Source organism: Siniperca chuatsi, linkage group LG10, assembly GCF_020085105.1.
Source record: "Siniperca chuatsi isolate FFG_IHB_CAS linkage group LG10, ASM2008510v1, whole genome shotgun sequence".
NCBI lineage: Eukaryota > Metazoa > Chordata > Actinopteri > Centrarchiformes > Sinipercidae > Siniperca > Siniperca chuatsi.
The window spans coordinates 6,123,180-6,144,151 of NC_058051.1; the positions used below are offsets into that span (position 1 = coordinate 6,123,180).

General features: G+C 38.1%; 1 protein-coding gene and 1 long non-coding RNA gene across 3 annotated transcripts; one reads left to right on the plus strand and one right to left on the minus strand.

Moving 5' to 3' along the window:
• Window positions 1-1,863: 1,863 nt before the first annotated feature.
• ampd1 lies at window positions 1,864-20,317 on the minus strand. Of its 2 annotated transcripts, XM_044210935.1 has the most exons (17): window positions 20,167-20,298; window positions 18,646-18,657; window positions 17,593-17,601; window positions 16,583-16,748; window positions 15,610-15,757; window positions 12,705-12,870; window positions 12,354-12,573; window positions 8,765-8,894; window positions 7,869-8,063; window positions 7,242-7,373; window positions 6,807-6,970; window positions 6,437-6,563; window positions 5,540-5,703; window positions 5,162-5,282; window positions 2,989-3,162; window positions 2,460-2,570; window positions 1,864-2,273 (listed from the first exon to the last, which is right to left on the minus strand). In XM_044210935.1, the coding sequence occupies exons 1-17, from the start codon at window positions 20,186-20,188 to the stop codon at window positions 2,118-2,120; spliced, it is 2,217 nt and encodes a 738-aa protein (XP_044066870.1). In that variant the 5' UTR covers window positions 20,189-20,298; the 3' UTR covers window positions 1,864-2,117. The 2 variants fall into 2 exon arrangements, with proteins under 2 accessions (XP_044066870.1, XP_044066871.1); XM_044210936.1 differs by lacking the exon at window positions 18,646-18,657 and having other exon boundaries at window positions 20,167-20,317.
• LOC122882946 lies at window positions 15,768-16,285 on the plus strand. Its single transcript, XR_006379499.1, has 2 exons — window positions 15,768-16,110; window positions 16,205-16,285. It is a non-coding gene; the product is annotated as an uncharacterized LOC122882946 (long non-coding RNA).
• Window positions 20,318-20,972: the final 655 nt, after the last annotated feature.

Genomic DNA, 20,972 nt, shown 5'->3' on the forward strand with positions numbered 1-20,972 from the left:
GAAGTGAAACTAAACAATTAATTAATCTTCACCTTGAAACCACGTTTTTGTGTTCTTTCGATTTGTACATTTTGATAACATCTTTTCAGAGTTATCTTGTTCTGGATTTTCAAGGCAAATTTATTTTCATTTAATACTGCAGATGGGGGTATGTTATTCTGGTTTAGTGTCTTAAAATGTGATTATTCTATACTGGCAAATGGCCAGTCACTAAAGTTGGAAACGACAAAATTCTCATTTTGTGTAAAAGGAGGGGGGGAGGAGAGGAGGAAAGAACATGTGTAAATTCCAATCTGCTGCATCAGAATCAACAGAGGATAAGGGCCCAATGCACAGATTGTGTAGTAGCTTAGAGATCAATTCAATTACATCCACACTGTCGGAGGTGGTTGACTGCGGACGCGTAATGCATTCACAAAATGTTCGCCCTGTTTTTTGAATTAACGAGATGATCTCAGAATTCCGAAAAACGTTTTCATAAAAAAATAAATCTGCCTTGTTTTTCTGAATTAATGCTCTCTTCTGTTACATGTGCTGACATAATTTGCACTGATAATTCACATAGCACTGTTGGAGGGTCAGGCTGATTAGCAGCAGCAACCGTACTCCGTCTACTTGTGTCTACTTGTGTCCTATAAGTAAATGTCTCGTTTATGTTTTAGGGATATATACACAACTCATCGTGGACTAATGAAATATAGCTGCCTTATTTTGAATTTAGCTACACTAATTTTCTAGGCAAGTCGCTTGACTTCCGGTTTTACTCTGGGTGTTTCTGTCGAGCTTGACGCAGCTGCGATTGTGAGAAAGTTTGGTTGAATCCTCCCGATCCAAGAGTGAAGACGTCATCACATCAACTCTTGCAGCTGTCAACGACGAATAAATACTGTTGTCTTCAAGTGTCCTGGGAAATATAGATACTATGTTATGAGCTGCACCTGCGCCACACCACGAGTTAATAAGTATGAATGGGACTTCACTTTCATTTATAAAGTACCGAGATGTGATGTTTTGGTGCAGGAAAGTGATTGACAGCGTTGAAACTGTTGAGAAACCGTGATATGTTCATTCAGTTGCTTCAAAACAACAATCGATTCGCCCAACTCTAAACTAAAGTCAAAGTCTAATAAATGTCGATTTTGCAGCAGACATTTATCTCCACAATTTTGAAACTCACTTAAAGAATCTATACAGTACAGCAGACTCACAGCATATTCTGCGAATTTGTTCAGCTATTTCTGACAAACCGTGGGCCACAAAACATGGCCTAAAGGGAGTATTAGTCTTGAACTCCCCCTGATGTAATTTTGCTCTTCAGACATGACGTCCAAATAGATCTCAGCCTTGCTCTCCATCCATGGAACAAGGTTAAATGTGAACTCAATGCAACTAAGATATAGCAAATGTTGACTTTGTCATCCCAGTTTTCATGTTCAATAATATGAGGGCTGTGTCTTCATGGGAAATGGCAGACATCATGGAGGTTCTGTCAATAACTTATGGGAAAAGTGATGCATTATGCAACAACTCAGACTAATAACTTCATTAAATTTGCACGACTGATGCACATTTTCCTCTTCGTTCTGCTGATACAGCTAAATGTCTATGCAGCTAAACTTCTAAAGGAAACAACAGCCATCAGAAAACTACTTATGGTACACTGTCAAAGAAACAAGGCGCCGAATTAGAGTGCATAATCAAGTCTCATTTACAACTTACAGGTCAGAGCTTATAGCAGTAGCACTGCCAAGTCACAAAGTCAATACAGCTAGACACAATCCTGCTGTAAAGTAAATAATGTTGCAATGTAATACTGATTAAATTATGCAATGCATCAATGGGTCAACTACCACGCAAAGACACTTGTTATTTCACAGTTTTATTTCCTTTCATTCTTATACATGATGTTTCTCCGTATGGAATACGCATACTGCAATGTACAAGTCGATTGGACAAGATGTGCAGATGATAAACAGTGAAGACAATTATCAAAAAGTTTCTTCCTCCAAAGGAGAGAACATCAGTGTGTTAGAAGGTCAGTTTCTTTAAGATTTAGTTAGTTATTTTAAGAATTACTGTGATGAGTTTTGACCAGATGTAAGTCTGATTTGAGAGTGTTACTCAGTCTTCAAGCCCTCCTTGATGAGATTGAGCTCATAGCACAGGGTCTCAAAGCGATACGCCATACGGATCTGGGCCACATTGGTCTTCCGGATGTCGTTGCCCTCTGGACCCTCCTTCAGGTAGTCGTGACCCAGGTAGTGGCTCTTCTCCTGGAACACAGATTCGAAGTCCGTATATGGTCAGGATAGAATCAGTGTCTTTCAGAAGATTTGACATAAAGCTTTTAAGTGCAGAAGCACCACTACAAGTATTGCTTTGCACCAAAGATGTTACCAATATCAAAGAAAAATCTTTTTATTAAATGTGTTAAAAAAGTTCTCCATCAGGTGTGTTACCTCATGAGACATGGCGCTCTGCAGCACACTGTTCCTGGAGATCTCACACATGTCGCAGGTACTGAGCTTGAAGACCTGTGCTGCAATGGCGTACTCTTCCATCAGGGGTTCCTGTGGACATAAAGGCCAAGATTTACACTCTGATATTTTGATCACTCCTTCAAGTTACTGAGGCTCAAAAGAGACCTAGTAGATGCAGCTACCACCAGCTATAGTACATGCGTTTACCATGAACTGTGGAAGGCATCATTTTCCACAGGTAACTGTGTTTGTGTAGCATATATGTGTATATGCAATTCACATTATTAAAAGGCTAATTTTGCGCACATCTGCATGCTCTACATATGGCATAAACCTGTTTATGTGTGCTATAAATTACTTTGCCTGTATAATTTGAATACAAAGACTTGCAACGAATACTAAAATGCATTCGTCTGTAGATGTACATATTACAACAGTCATTATACACAGCATAGTATGCAACATTGTTTATATTATCATCAAAGGCCCTCTCTTCATGTGCTCAGACCTTGGTGTAGTGGAACTGCATGGGGTCGTCGGTGGACAGAGAAACCACCAGGCCTTTCTTGTGGAACTCCAGCAGGGGGTTCTTGGCGTATTCCAGAAACAAGCTGTTGTTGCTGAGAGGGGACATGGCAATGGGGATCTGGGCCATGAAGTACAGGTACTGCAGCACAGGACTCTGGTGGTGGAAGATTGATGGATAGATATGATCAGCTTACAAGATCAGTTTCAGTCAACTATTTTTCAAAGCCTGGCATTTTGACTTTTATTTTTGACAGTAAAGCAGGCAAAATTACTTAGAGGGCAATAAGTAATGTTTTAACTGCAAGATTATTCACAGGATGAATCTCAAATCTGAGATTGCACTCTCATTGTTCATATTACACTATCAATTGTACAGTAGTCCAAATATCTCCTTACAAATTAGCTCTTTTTAGAAAACCTGAAATCAGTTAAAGATTAATGCAATAACCCAATAACAACTAATACAGTTAAGGTCTGGAGAGCAGTACAACATATTAGGGAAGATCCAGGATAACATCCATTCTTACTCCAATCATTAGCAACCCTGAAATTTTACCAAGCATTAAACATTGGCCCTTAAAAGGTATTTCTTCCCTCAGGGACCTCTTGGAGAATGGAGTCCTTATGGCCTTTAATCAGACAGTACAAAAATAGGATATATCCAGAAAGAACATCTTTCAGTACTTTCAGATAAGAGATCATATCTTCTTTGTTGATCGATTTTAATGTCTCCAGTATAGAGAAGCAGGTCTTTCGTGCTATTTCGTATTCGGGAGCTGGGATAGAAATGGGAGAGGAAACTGAGTGTTGAGATTACAGAAGATGTGTAGGAAGATATTTGGAACAATACAAAACAATAGTTATTGAACTAGAGCATTATAACTCAGAATGCTACAAGGAGTGCATTTATCGCCTGATCATCTTTCCAAATTGAATGCCGTAAAACTGTAAAACAAATACTGGTAGCTTAACGCAATGTCTACGGTTCCAAATTACAGAAATACTTGGAACATGTACTTGGAACATGTCCTGTATAAAATCCAGAACATGTTGAGAACTGAGCTTGAAATCAATCCAGTAGTGTCTCCTCTCCTCGGTCTTCCTAGCAGGCACATCACTAAGGTGCATCACAGAAAATAGTTTAATGTCTTGACATTCCGTGCAAGGAAAAATGTATGACTTTAATGGAGCCCCTGTTAGACTCTCACAATCTCTGGTTGCTTTAGGATAAAAATGAAGCATATTCCACTAGACTTTGTGACTGATGCATTCTAAGACTTTTAACAAAATGATTATTGTGAATGCATCTGCCAATTTAACTAGGGTTTTTGTATCAAGTATGTATGAGATGCTAAGGCCATCTATGGTAGTTGCTGCTATATTGTATAACTGACTCTGAAAATTATGTAGAATATTTAACAAATGTGCCTGTAGAGAATGGTGGGTTTTTGTTGTCTATGCTGAGCTGAACAGTGTGTAGTTTTTAATTCTGTTTGTTTTTTCTTTTTCTTTTCTTTTCTTTTGTTTGTTACTGGCTCATTGGCTGCTTTCATGTAGTTTTTTTTTGTATTTTGTTTTTTGTCCTCCTATTGCTTAATGGAAAATTCTACATGCAGTGAACACATTTTGTGAGAAAAAAAAAGTAGCTCTCCTAAAGGTTATACTGTATAACACTATGCAACGCTATAGACTGTGCTGTTGATTACAAAGCTGTGTATGCCAAATGTATCTTAGATGCAATGAATTTTGGGGCTTTCCATTCATAGCCATCAACAAAGGTATCATTTCATGTATCATCTACTCACAAGTAAACCTCAAGGATATATTTCTGTTCTGGATTGTTAGATTATTGGATTTATACTGGCATCATACATTGACAATTAGATCTAAATTCAAATCGGGTGAACATAATAACGCATGCGAATGTATTTTAATCTTCTTCTCCTATACATATATATATCATTGTTGTTTTATGCTTTAGGACAATGGAAACATTATAGCTCCTTTACAGAACCAAAGTCTGGCACCCAGAACTGGTGCTTATCATGTGTAAATGAATGTATGTATGAGTGCTACTGAATTTAAGTATTAAATTACAGTAAGTGAGACGCTGCATCCAAGCTGCCATTTTATCTTGTAAAGAGAGGACTGACCTTCTTGAGGTTGAGGCCGTGAGAGATGTTGTCAGCAGTCATGAAGGCAGCCAGCAGATGGGTGATGGCACCGGCCTCGCCGCAGTGAGGCCTGAACGTGAATGTGTTCATCCCCCTCTGTCTGCAAAGCAGAAAATAAAGTATTATACTGCGGAAAGTATTATACTGTGGAAAGGACACATATTCTTAGAGGAACTTATTGTCCTGTTAACGTCAAATATTTACAGAGAAGATGTCATATAGAAATAAAAGCAAAGTATCATGGATATGAACACAAAATGGCAGGAATCTCTCAGAAACATTAAATAATTATATTCCTGCACTACAAGCAAATACTAAAAAAGACAACACTGCTTATACAGAGACGAAGCAACTGACCTGCGGAGTTGGTTGAGCACAGCGATGTTGGCATACATGTAGTAGATGTAGTAGGTGTAAGAGGGGTTCTTGATGATGTCCCACTCCTCAGGTTTGGGGCTCTTGGTGGAAAACATGTGACCACTGTGCTTGGACTCATCGTCCACGCTGTCGAAACCGGTCACCTACACACCAGGAGGCAAATGTTAATTATACAGGGAACAGAGGGCATTCAGGCGACTTCCCCCCCCTGGAGGTTAATCTGGGATCTTCAACTCAAAGTTAGCTTCAACGAGAAAGTTCGCTGTGAAAAGCATTCCTTTATGTATGACTACATTTCACGTTAACTTCATCTTGTTAACACTTTCACAACTCAGGTAGATGTTTTGTCATTTATCCCATAATTAGATCCTTAAGGGACTGTACAAACATTATTAGGGTCAGAAAAGGGTAGGGTGTTTTGCTGATGGGAAGGTAGTCTAACATTTTTGGGAGACCAGTGGATAATTTTAAAAACAGAGCTAAAAACACTACATCGAAATTGTGGTTTTCATGTGCGCCATGGAGGTGCATTTTGCCATATGTAAAGGATATGGGGTGGGGTGAAAATATTGAGGTGCAGAAGCCCTTCTGCACAGACCTGTCAGCTGTTCCTGGTTCACTCATATAGGGGCTGTAATAGCTGTTTATTTAGTAGCTCTTTATTCAAAAATAGAGAGCGGCTGTATTTTTACCATTATGTTTGCCAGAAATATATTATTTTTAGATATTTTGGGAGGGTATTGCAGTTTTTGTGAAGGGGAGGGTCCAAGGAAATCCATCCTTTAACCAAGATAAGATTTGGTATCTTGTTGTGTCTGAGCTGTTATGATCACCCCTGGTACCTATGAATGCTTTTTGTGACTGTTTCTGACTCACATGATTGAGGAAGATGCTGAGCTCTTGGTTGGATTGTGGGTCTATGGTGGCCTGGAACACGGGAAGGAAAATGTTCTCCAACATCTTGCCAAAGTGGGGCACAAAGTTCCTGCCTCTGAAGATGTCGCTAAGATAGAAGAGGGACAAAAGAAATTTATTTAAATATAAATTCTAGCCATCTTTCAAAACTTTTGAGCCTTTTTTCAAGCGCATGGGGGAGTATTTGACTCTCAAAAAATTGATTATTCTTTAATATCATATACTAGGCAAAGTATAACCTATAATTGATCCACAACAGGATAAATAATTCTCTGTCTGACTCACAGCTGGGTCAAACTGCATGGAGAAAGAATCTAGATTGAAAACTTACTAGATCCTGGGTACTTGAATCATCCATTTGAGGTTTGGGGAGTAGACTCTGTGCCTGACGAACCAGCTGGAGAGCTTGTTCCACTCGTTGGGCTTGCAGCCGTAGATTGACAGACGAGGCTCAGCATACTGGTACTTGGCATCCTCCAGGTCACTGGCTACTTCCTGGTTTACACAAAGGTCAAATCAGACTCAGATCACATGAAGTTCGATACATAATAGATGATCTATTTGGCAGATCAATAGGCTGCTAAATAGACAACAGAAAGCAGTATAACATCTCCTTCTAGGGTGTTGGCTTACGATCCTGAATGTGTCAACTGGATGTCAGTTGGGTTATAAAAACATGGATCATTTCATTATCCAAAGTTTTTTTCTATTTTACTAGAACTGTTTTTTGATGTTTCTTATCTATTCTTTTTATATGGAAAATGACCTTGATGATGGTGGCAAAGTACTCTCCATTGATGTGGTTCTCTGTCTTCAGGTACAGGTCACGCAGCTCACTGGCTCCTACAGGGTTGTACTTGGCATTGAACTTATCGAAACGCTGGAAGGTTTGTCTACCCTTCAGAGAAACAACAATGAGACAAGAGATTTAGATCAAGGAAAGTTGACTGAGGGGATGGGACAATAGGATTGATTTATTCTAAATGAAAATGTTGCAATATTGGCATTTTTTTGAAAAAAAAATGTTTTCCTATAGATGTTTAAATTGTGGCCATTTTTATGTAACATATTTACTGTATTGTCTGCCAGCATGTATACAATCCTATAATTGTAACAAATTATGACAAAAACACTTTGATTTTTAATAAAAAACCGTTGACTATTGTTCTCAGCTACTTTTTCATATCTGAAGCTCATCATTAGGTTTTATACAATAAAAAAATCAATACTATGTGCACTTAAATGGATACTAACACAGTCAGAGGACTGCAATGAAATGGCAGAAATTTCTCATGTTACCTTTACATGGTAATTCTGTTTGTAGCTATGCACTTATATTACTCTATCTATTTACATCTAAGGCCACCGATGTTCCAACAAGTGAGTAACTTACAGCATGCACATCCAGGGAGTCCACAGTGAGGTCATAAGGATGCAGGTTAAGGGACTTGAAGAGCTCTTTCATGGTGACCTCTTTCCCTTTAAGGTTGTGCACGACGCGGTCAGCGTCCACACGGTAAGACTTCTTGATGAAGCGCAGCAGGTGCTTCTGATTCATGCAGGCGGCAGCGTGGATGTGGGTGTCCACCTGTTAAGAGAGATGATGGAGGTAGGTTTAGGGTTTCTGTGTTAATAACTCTCTAATAACTCTGCTTGGTCACAAGAGGGAGCTAAAGACACATCCAAGGTTCATGGCAGCTAGACCTGAGGAAAACGACAAACTGAGTGTGAAATGGAATGTCTATAATTCAAATGTATAGAATGTACTATCTCATCATTTATGTACATATGACTATATTTGAAATGAATATGATGAAACATAATTTTATAAAATGTTTGACTCCACTTAAAATGTTGATATTCAATGTACTCAAAGGATGTTTTTAACCATTTTTAGACTCTTGAATTACTATTTCCATTTGTTTTCTGAATGAACATAATGTATGCTTTGTGTTATATATAAAATCAGACAATCATTCTATCTGACTTTACCTACATTTCTGAGAACTACATCCCTTCCATTAAAAATCACTGTAAAGATTTTAAGATCAGTCAATGGAGGAAGAGTGTGAAAATTCCACTTTATTTTACAGTTTCCCCTCATCTGAAATCCAGTCTTTGTGGGAACTGTATCCATAGTACATGCATTTTTGTTATGTCCCTCCAAATTAAAATGGCAAGAGTGCAGTACAGTGGATTTAAAGTGGATTTAGGGTTATTTTTGGGCGACTTTCATGTTTTAAAGCAAAATTAGAAGCAGTGCCCATGCTAAATTCTGTTCATGGCTACCTTCCTGCAGTTGTAGAAGTCCCTGTGGGGGTTCAATTTCAGCTCCTTCATCTCCTCCATCTCATTCAACATTTCATGCACATTGAACTTGGACATGAGGAACTTCAGACGGCGGTGACAGTAAGTCTTACTGCAAAACAAAGAGAAGCATATCAACACATGTAGTTGTCATGTGTTAGCACCTGTGAGCTAATAGAGTGTTTGTATCTATAAAACATGTTACTGTTACATCAAAAAAGTAAAATGTTGATTTGAAGCATCTTGTTATTGTATGTTATTTTGTTGTGGACCTTTCTAGGGCCCCTGTGTGGATCCCCATGACCACACACAACGTTTGATAAATTCAGTCAACCCTGTGGGTCATCTGGGGGGCGTGTGTTAGATAAGTTCTACTATATAGTACTACAAAAACATGGCGGTGCAACATGGTGACCTTCGTGGAAGGGGACCCACTCCCTCTGTAGATAAAAACGGCTCATTCTAAGGTAATGAAAACACGATTCTTATTTTCAGGTGATTATACACTAATGAAAACATACTACACTGTAAATATTATATTCCATTTCTGCCAATAGCTCCTCCTAAATGTTATATACTGGACCTTTAAGTACCACTAAAACTTTCCAACTGGTTTTCTGTTTTATATTTTTTCATGTAAATGGTGAGTAACCTATGTAAATACAAGTACAGGGGAAGGCCACTTCCAACACTAAAGTGGCCTCTCCGCTTGCTTGTACGATATAACATCTCTACAGAACACCTTACACAAACTCATGAGAAATGTGGAGAGCCTACAGGAAAAATTCTTGGACGTGGAAGGGAAATGAGAAGATCAAATGATCATATATTGTGAACCACGCAAATATCCTCAGAAAGGCTAAATAACAACAACATGAGGGTGTGTGTCCATATAGTTTTACTCTGGCAGAAAAGCACTGGCTATCACGGATACGCCTGGCTCCACCGTCTACTAATCATCCACACCTGCGCCCTGTCACGCTCCTTCTTCCCCATCTCCATACCTGACCACCTATCCTATCTGGCTGTAATTGAATAAAACAACTATCTGTCTCCCTATCGGTGCCCCCTGCCTGTCTGTCTGTAACACTGGCGGAGTGCAAATTAGGCTACAGTATATCATTTAGTGCCCAAATCAGAAAAGCCCAAAATGAACGCCTTTAAAAACTAACCAAAGAAATCCTACAACTCGATGGAGTGTTGGCCCATTCACCATTACCTGATCTATTTGAGATTAACTTATCCACAAAACATGCTGAAAATCTTATTAATAAATCAAGACATAAGACATATGAATATGGTGAAAAGGCCGGGAGTATTCGGGCTCACCAGCTAGGTCAAAAGAAAGCAGATCAATCTATAGTTGCAATAAACAACGAGATGGGCAATTAAACTTACAGACCCCTTAGAGATCAGTCAATGTTTCCATACGTTTTATTCAAAGCTTTATAACTCAGAATCCAGTAATGATGAATCTTTGTTTGATTATTTTTTTAGCAGCCTTAACACTCCCATAATTGACGAGAAAACTGCCACAGATTTAGAAAGAAAACCTGAATGAGACAAGCGGTCATATCATTAATTCCTAGGCAAGATTTTTAAAAAACCTAGAATGCAGCTCATTTCTACCCATTTCCTTACTGAATGTTGATAGTAAATTGCTTACTAAAATGTTAACCTGCCATTTAGAATAAGTTTTACCCTCTTATCATTTCTGACGATCAGACTGGATTTATTACTAAATATCCTTTACAATCCCACTCCACCTGAGCTGCCCTTTATCTCCCCTCCTATTTGCTTTGGCAATCGAACCACTAGCAATTGCTCTACGTGATGACATTTCAATTAAAGGTATACAGAGGAAGAATTCTAAACATAAAGTATCCCTCTACGGGGATGATATGCTCTTGTACTTATCTGAACCATTAAGTAGCCTGCCACAAACCCTTACCTTACTAGATACATTTGGTAAAATATCGGATTATAAAATAAACATACAAAAAAGTTAGATTAGATAGATTCTGTGAAACAAGATTTTGAACGTTGGAATTTATTATCCTTATCATTAGGAAGTAGAATTAACACCATTTAAAATGAATGTGCTACCTAGATTTTTATATCTGTTCCAATGTATACCTATCTTTTTGACAAAATCCTTCTCTCTGCTTATGGATAAATTGATATCCTCATTCATCTGGAATAAGAAAAATTATTAGTGGGCAGCTAATATACATTCTATGTTATATTGGCTTAACTCACAACACATGATAGCAGCCCAAAATAGTTACAGTTAGAGAACTTGTCATGTGGACCTGCCTTTTTACATGCTTTACTTAGCTCCAAGTTCCCACCGCCTGAACCTATATCCAGACAGTTGTTAAACACTCCTTGAAGGTTTGGGCACAGTTCAGACGAGCCTTTTTACTTTTTTAATTTATCAATCAATGCCCCTATAGCAAGACACCCTCTATCATAGATGGATCCTTCAGTACCTGGACCAAGAATGGATTAGTCACATTAAAAGATTTATATGTCGATGACAATTTTGCATCATTTGAGCAGCTGAGATTAATATTTATAATCCCTATCTCTCACTTCTTCAAAAACTTGCAACTTTGCAACTTCACCACCCAGCTCACTCCTTACCCTAAAAAAACTATTGGCAAAATCTACACTTTACTCAACTCTTACAATTTAAAACCCCTGATACGTTTAAAAAGGGAAGAACTAGATACAGAATTTTCTGAGGACATATTGCAATCTACATAGATACACTGATCTTCAATTTGTTTAAAACATAAAGTAATACAGTTTAAGATTGTATATAGATTGCATTGGTCTAGTGAGATTGGTCAAATTTACACCAAATATCAATCCTAACTGTGATCGCTGTAGAACAACACCAGCCACTGTATCACATATGTTTTGGCTCTGCCCAAAATTAACAGATTTTTAGCAATCTATATTCACATTATTTTCTGACATGCTAGAAATATCCATAGAACCATAATAGCAATATTCGGCATGGTACCGCGGGATCTCAACCAAAGTGGCAAAAACATGATAGCCTTTGCTTCACTTCGCTTTCCTGGCTACGAGACTTATACTGCTTAAATGGAAAGAAAGATTTTGTCCAACTTTCAATCTATGTATTAAAGATCTTATGCATCATCTAACCCTAGAAAAAAATTGTTATGCTACAAGAGGCTGTGCCGTCAACTTTTACACCATTTGGCAACCAGTTCTGGATCAGGTAGAAAAGATGGATGGATGTCATATTGTAAATTTGTAATGGTGCAAAAGGTTAGGGTTACTAGTGGGATGGGATTTTGTTGAAATATATCAATCTGTATTTTAAATTGTATTGAACAAAAAAAAAACCCTGTGAGTCATCTATAACAATGGCAACAAGTCATCAGTTGAAAGTGGTAAATTCCTGACATGATTTTAAAAGATCTGGGTGGAACAGAAATTGGATATGGGTGAAATCATGGAGGGACAACAGAGATGACTGGAATATTGCAATTCTAAAATTTAAAACAGAGTAATCAACACATTTTACAGGACTCACGTTGGGCCCTGTGCAATGAGAGCAATGAGGAAGTTCATGTCGTCAATGAAGGTGGCGTAGTCGGGGCAGGGCAGGTCTTTGGGCTGATGTTTGTCAGCAGCTGCAGCATCGTTGTACACATAGATGAGACCATCCTTCATACGAGCAACATATCCCAGATTCTTTGGCAGGTCCTTGGTATCGAAGGGGTCTTCCCCGTTCTTTGGAGGAGATGTGAAGACTGATGGATACATGTAACATACAAATTAAACATATGGGATACCCAATAGCATATGAAACATATTGCATAAGTGCATTTAGTTAAACCCCAGGTCCACCACCCTACTGAGCCTGATGTCCTTTTCTCCTCACCTGGCTGCACCTGATCTTCGGGTTTGAAGGTCTCTCCCTCTATCTCACGCAAGTACTGGGAGGCCGTCCGTGGGAAGCGCTGGTAGGCCAGCCTCATGTACTTTTCCCTGATGATCAAGGCACGGTACAGACCCTTACAGGACTGCTCAAAGTCATCCATGGTCACCTGAATAGCAGATATAAGATGTGTTACAGATTTTACATTTGCCAGCAAAAATACCAACGCAAAGATTGTAGCCTTACAATTACAGGGTTTTCCCTAAGTTTCTGGAGGGCTTAGGTGCTGTGGTTGCAATGGGGGGTGGGGGGGTCTTATGGTCGAGAGTTTGGGGGTCCTCCCCCAAGAAAATTGTATGTTATTTGACACAAAACTAGTAACTAATTTTAGACTATTATCATTACAATATTTATTTTAAAAAAACACTGGTTGTAGTTTTTCACATTACACTCTGACATTAGCAAGAAAAAACGTGAAACAAATATGCTCACTGATGAAGTAAGCGTGATGTCCTGAAGCAATCCTTCACATTTTTGTGAGTGATCACACTGTGTGCCATAAAAAATAATAATCACAAAATAACATTGGTTAAACTAGGCTTATAGTGAAGAGATTTGAACTGTGATTTGCGCATCCCCCCAAAGTCAGGGTGAAGCCACTAACCAGCGGTAGGGGTGGGATTAATCATTAGGATTTGATCTTTATCTTATCCATACTCTTATTGCCCCGGTTCTTTAACAATACTCTTTCCAGTTCTTTTTCAGTGCTAAAGCTAAACTTTTAAATTATCATTTTTTAAAAAGAGTAAATTCAGAACAGGATTAGAATTGATTTATATTTTAAATATAACTAAATATTGTTTCTAGAGCTAGAACACAGACATAGTCAGTATCAGTCCTCCCTCCTGTCCTGTCCTCCTCCCTCTGCTGCTGTTGTGATCCACTGCCTGCAGGTACCACTTGTATAGAGATTAGGGGCTGGTTTTGAGGGGGTTTGCCATCCCAGACAGTAGCTAAAGTTTAGTTTACAAGAATTTGCCAAATTTGAAGTGAGATTTGTGGCAAACTAAGATAAACAGTTAGGCTACATACAGACAGCGTTTGTGACAATTTGCTATTAGCTTAACAAGCCTGCTGTGGTTGAGTAAAACAATAACTGCAGACAAAGCAGGTAGAAATATCGCTTTTTTTACTTTTTAAAACATTACCCTCACCACTATCTTAAGCGTTCTTTTCTGCTCTGCTGTCCGCTGTGTGTGAGTGTGTGTGTGTGTATGTATGTGTGCTTGCGTGCGTGTGTGTAGGAGCTGAGCCCCGCCCTTGGTCAAATACGCAGAGGAGAGGACAGAAAAGCTAGCCTACGCAACCATAAATTACAGCAAAACGTGGTAGAGAACTCTTAGCATAGTTTTTTTTTTTCTTTTCGTTTGGCTGAGGCGCTGTGAAAAAACAGATAGGGAAAACCATTTATATTTGTTTAACAGAAGGCTTGGAGGGCTGATGTTAAAAACATTTTGTGAAAATATGCTATAAACTGATAAGTCAACAGTTTTCTGTTCAAAATATTGTCCCTATTTTGCTATTATACTGTATGCTGCATTACATAAGAGGTCATTTGCCCTCTGTGATAGCAATATGTTATATAATCAGCATACCTGAAATGTATCTTAACAAATGGGAGGTTTTGAGTAGGATAAAGTAGAAATACAGTAACAATCAGCTCCTCCCAAAGTGTTTCTCTACCTGTAAATGTTAAACCCACAGTCATGAAACCTAAACACGGGCCTGCTCTCAGATGAGCTCCATTCATGGGCCTCCGTTAGTGGGAGGGAGGCTGTGAGACCACTGACCCACAGACGCATATAGTCAGTGAAATTCAATGTCAACACCTCCTGCATCCATGTCAACTTGACCCAAGTCTAGTTTAGGAACCTTTTCTTGACATGCAGTAATATAGGGGTAGAAAGGCTACTTCAACTACTACATCATACCGTAATTCAGTGAAATCAACTAATATTTTATAATTAACCTAATTTAAAAAGTCATGTTTTATTAAATGAGAGTTAAATGATTGATACACACACTCATATCTGTCCATTCAATATAAGGCTTCAACCAGCAGCCAGTCATCTTAGCTTAGCATGAAGACTGGAAACATGGACAAAGTTGCCTGGCAACTTCACGGTAATGACTAGACTCCAGGAAGTCACTGCGCCCAGACAAGGAATAGTCATATATCACCATAAAACCTCAAGTAATTTTTAAACTTTGTTTTTTTGTACAGATTAAACAAATATAACGTGTTAATTTTTAGAGGTGCTTGTTTGACACCATTGGACAAAGCCAGGCTAGCTGATTCCCCCTGGTTCCAAACTATATGCTAAGCTAAGCTAACTGGCTGCTGGTTGTTGTGGCCTTACATTGAATGGACAGATATGAGAGTGGTATCAATCATTTAACTTTAAATCAAGTCAACTTAAATTTCTTGTTAAGTCTTGTGATTTGAAATGATAATTGAATGAATGTTCTCCTGGCTGTTCACTAAACTAACCAAATGAAGTTTCTAAAGAAAATGGTTAGCTTATTAGCAAAGACTCAAGAAAGTCTTTCAAGTTTGAAGAAAAGTTACATGATGGAAACTTTGCTAATACATGTAAAGTCATGGTTGCTCTCACACGTAATAATGAAAAAACCATACATTTAACAAACTCAAGTTTAGTTTTCCAACAAAAATGAAGAGAACTTTTTAAGTTGAACTAGCTAAAAATATTTTATGATGATTTTACATCAAAGATTTATCTAAGTCTACAAAGGATGGTGATATTTTCTAAGAATATTAAGGAAAATGTTCAAATACTTCAGGATCATCAGTGAATTTGAATGGGATGAAAGGGAAAAGGAACAGTACCCCGGAGGCGTAGTCTCCAATGATGGCCACCCTCTGGAAGTCAGGCACTTCCAGGTAGATGGGCATGTCCACCTCCACTGCAGGGGCAGCAGTTGTCTGGGCAGTGGCTGAGGGCATTGACATGGTGCGGCAGCGCTGGTGCCTCTTGCTGTGGATAAGGAGAGTATAACTGCCGTACATATTTCTTTCAATTAATATGTTCTATAATTTCCATACATATTATTTCTGTCGTTTTAACATGTTTTTGTTATGTTTGTTTAAATTAATTCATGCATATTGAGTGCTTATGTTAAGTAGGAACTAAAGTACATATGCGTTACACACGGACATTTTTGAAAGATGCAACAGGAAAAAATGGACTTTTGGTGAGAAGTTAATATCTCTGCATGTGAATTTAAAGTTGTAAAGAAGTTGCAAAAAAGAAAAGATGTTTTTCATTTTTGTATTTTGATCGGGGTATTTCAAGAACTCATTTCCTCTTGGTTATATGCAGCCAGCGAGGTATGTAAAGTATTTTGTGTTTCCCGAGTGTATATGTATAGAGTTTTTTGCAATATATGTGAATGTGTTTATGTTTTACATTGTCATACTGTAGTTTGATGGTGGATTTCATTGACGGTGAACGTGATAGCGGAGAAAAGAAGGAGAAAGGCAATAAATCCATCAGTATCCAGAACCATGGCGTCGTTTATTTCCCGGAGGGAGTGATAGAGAGGTGAGGTTTAGTCATTGGCTTCACTGTCAAAATTTCTGAAATGTTTGTCGTGAAAGCCAACCAAATTACCCTCAAGAATTAATATCAGCTATAGCTATAGTGACATTTTGAACTGTTCTTTCAGGGAACTTACCAGTCCTTAGATGGTCTTAAAAATCTAAATATAATATCTAAGTATGTCTTATTTTCTCACCATGTAATGACATGATTTTGTTGCGCCACAAACACAAACTGACAATATGTAATCTCCCATCTCACCGTTTCTCAGCATCATCCTCAGTGTGCAGATGGTGGGCCATCTCATGGTGGAGGATGGGACAGTCCTCAGCCACATCAAACATTGAGATCTCGTCGCGGATGTTCTCGTCTTTGGTCTCAGACGCAAAGACCTTCTCCGCGAAGGCCCGCATCTTATCATCGGTCTCTGTCAGGCATCGCAAAGTTATGTTAATAACAGAAAAGCATTCTGCTCCCATCATATCATGCAGCACTAAACTAAACTGGCTATGGCTATGAGGCAAGCCACAAACAGAACTTCTTGACTGCTAATCTGCACTGCATGAATGCTGCTGAATGATGTACATCCATGATGAATGAATGGTGCACATGACATCCTATATTTATGACATAAAAAGGCACATACCTTACCTAACCTGATGTGTACAGACACATGCGTTGTATACATGACCAAAGATTGATTCAGTCACTACAAGTCTGCAACTCTGACCTCCAGTTTGGGCTACAAACACAAAGTCCCATGCATATAGAGGAACTACAGCGATGAAGCACTGACACGTAGTTGGCTCGACTCGTATGGATACAATATGGTAAAGCCTTTATTAATGTCCTCCAGACCCAGTTTTCTTATCATCTTTCACTGTTTATTTTGCATTTTATTATTATTTGCACCCCATCAGTCAAGAGGTGAGGGGCTCTATATGGACGTAAGTGAAATGATTTTGATCAGAATTCATCAATATGTTGAAAAAATGACAGGAAAACAGTGTCGTGGTCTAAAATGACTGGAATTATGAACCAAGCTATGAAAAAGTACTTAAACAGGCGTGCAAGTTTCATAAGAAACACAATGACAATACACAGCATGAGTGGAATTGCTTGATGCCTACTAAAGAGATAACTACTCTCTAGATCAAACTCTACTTGTTTCATGCACTTACTAGGCAAGAACCAAGGCTTTCTACGCTAAGACAGCAATGGCACATATGACTAAAGCGATTTTTGGCTCTACTTTCACCCTCCATACTTACTCTGTTGACCTGATTATGCACAGCAAGAAAGTAGCACCACCCGGAATAAAACCCAAAAAAAGAGAGTGTTAGAAAAGCATTAGTTAGGAAGGTATTATACATGAAGATGACATACAAAGAGTATATGCATAACAAAATGCACTATATAACTTCCATAGTTATGAATATATAACATTTTAGGAACAGAGACTGTACCTGTCCTATAAAATAACAGTTATTAACAATATATAATACAGATTAGAAATACATGCAATAAATGCTGAGCATATGAGCAATGAAATGAGACATTGAACAAGTGTATACACTTAATGGTAAATTGATAAGTTAGATTAAAGTAACATACAGTATGAGGATAATAAATGGAGAGGACACGTGAGTGTTAAATTGAGTTTACAATTACACTTGAAATAAAAGTGGACACAGTAGCTGGACAAAGAATTGGTAACTGCATTTTCATGACATGTAGGGATGATTTCATGGTCTCAGTGCTCCTAGTGGAGCAACACATTCTTATAAATCAAATATGTAGGATTCCATTACTGCACCCCAACCACTGTTAAACATCTCCATGCATATGAAGATGCATTTCCTGTGTCTCCATGGCATTCCTTTGATGGTTCAAACAAGTCTGAAAGTCAGTTAAGTCTTGTTTGTGTGCTGCTTTGCTAATTGATAAGCATTCCCATGGCGGAAGAGTCAGTGAGCTACCTGGGAAAAGTCATTTATTAATGTAAATGTTCACTTTCAGTTCAGTTTTGATTGATGATGCTCTGTTTGTAAACAAATACATTATAATGAACCAGAGAACCGATATTGAATGTGAACAACAGATTAATAAATGGTGTCCATTTCCACTATATTCCATTACTTTCCATTTTATATGGAGTAAACGTTCAGTTACCAAGATCCATATTAATAGGTTGCATTCAAATGCACTTTGGAGAAAAAATATTTGGTGATGTGACTGTCTCACATCCATACAGTAAACCATGCATTTGAAATGCTTTGCATCTTCCCCAAACTCCTTAGGTAGTTTCTTAGCTCCATACTTACTTCCTCTCTCTGCTGAGTAAGCAAAAAGTCTCAGTCAGGGTGGGTCCAGGTTAGAGGGAAACAAAACAAGTGCGGTTATGTCTGAGTTGTGTAAGGGAATTTTTGAATGCTGCAGTACAAATTAAATTCCATTCACCTCCATGGTATCTCAAAACCTCTGTAAATAAAACCAAAACTATCTGCATGGCTAAATCCCACTACAAGTAAATGGGAAAATGTGTTCATTGTGATTTGGGTAAACTGGCCCTTTAATATAAGAATTGAATATTTTGAATTAATGAATTGAATTTGATCAGTTTGATCATTAAGACATTTATTGTCAGCTCTCCACAACGGCTCCGGCAGATCGTAAAACCTGCCTGCGTGGACTGCATGACAAAACTGGTGTGAAATCTCTGCAGGCACATCAGAATATCACAACAAGTGTAAACAGTCTCAAACACATTCTCCACCAATACCGGCTAAATCATTACAACCACATAACCCTATTAGTTCTTCAGACAGCAGCTGTTTAGACCATTGCATTTCTATTTTTCACCCTTTGAGAAACTCTTGACAGCATAATGTGACTTCATACTTGCCAGTTGCCCAGTGCCTAGTGGAAGTAAGTCTATAATTAGCAACCATTACAACAGCATTTAAAACAGTAGTAATGAGCATTTTATACTGGGGACGTACTACAAGAAGGAACATGAAGAAAATTAACTATTGAAGTAAAAATTTAGCATGACCTGATCTTCTGTCACACTTGATCTAGGAGACTCTGCTGACAAATCACATCCATCAAACATCCTCTTGACATTTTCACAGCCGATATTGAATCGCTCATTAGATTCTGCACTGTCAGAGGCTGATACACAGCCCTAGAGTTCTCTGATTTGAATTTGAATGCATACAATTGAGCTCAAGAAAAGGTATTTTGATGTTAGAATCTGCTGATTGAACTGATATATGAAAATGTAATATATGAAAACTATTTCGCTATTTGCTGCAAGCACAGATCACAAAGGAAAGATTAAGGTAAACAGAATTTTTATTTAAAAACGTTCAATTCTGAGAAAAAAAATTACACCTTGTGATGACTATATATTACTCAGTATGGACTTTATATTGGAACTATATGCATTTTAACCCTACTTAACCTGTCATTAAAGCTCTCAGTGCCATCCATTAAAGTGACATTATAGCATTAGCAAACAGATGGAAATTTATTACCTTTAGCGGTTGTTGATATTCCGCAGTTAGGGGTGTGACCCCTGTAAGTTTTGGGAGTTTCAAGAAGCAGACATGAGGGTGGCATTTTTTACCAGAAAGGTCAAAGTTTTTTTCATGTGGTGGCCAAGACACACCATGGAAAAGCATAACAAAAATAAATTGAATACACTTTTGGTGAAGGCTTTCTTCAGTTCATCTTTATAGTCATGTGTATATGTAAAACAACCCTTTGAAAATGCTATCCAAACCCTCTTTCTACAGGTGAGAGTGCATGTTCAAACCATTGATCATTCTGCCCATACTCACCTGGCACTAAGACTTTAGGCATGGTGACACTCTTCCAGTGAAACGCTCCCTGAGAACTGCTAAAGGGTGGTCAGCCACTGGACCACTGTGGTAGGGAAGTGTGGATCCCTGTGCTTGGTCTGTGCAATATTAAGCTCCCTCTGCCCCAAGTGTAACCAGAACCTTCTCTGCTCACACGGGACACCTACGTAACAGGGAACTCAGATGTGTCCAACTCTATTTTAAGTTGTCTATATGCACACATGACTCACTGCCAGGCACAGTGTGTAGACAAAGAGACAGGTGTGTGTAAGGGGACTCGTATTATTTATGATTATATATATAGATATATATATATATCTATATATATATATATATATATATATATATATATATATATAGATATATATATAGATATATAGATATATATATATTATTATAGATTATATATATATAGATATATATATATGTATATATCTATGTATATAACCCTGATAGATGCACAGGTTGCTCTGCACATGGTAGGTGGGTTTTTAGATGGGTGCTTATTGTTGCTGTTGGGTGAAAATGTCAAGTTTTCAAAAAATAACAGTTTTGAAAATGACCATTCATTTTTGGTACTCTGTTGATTTTTGAAAGGGATTCATAGCACAAGTGGAGTGGACTCGCATCCCACTTTGCTTGAAAATCCCTAAATTGGACATGTGATCCTTGCACCTGACATTAGTGATTTGTAGTTTTTACAGAGGTGTACAAGTGGTTTTATATTGTTGTTACATTAGTAACAAAACACCCTAAGCGCCATGCTGCTACTTTTCAATAACCTT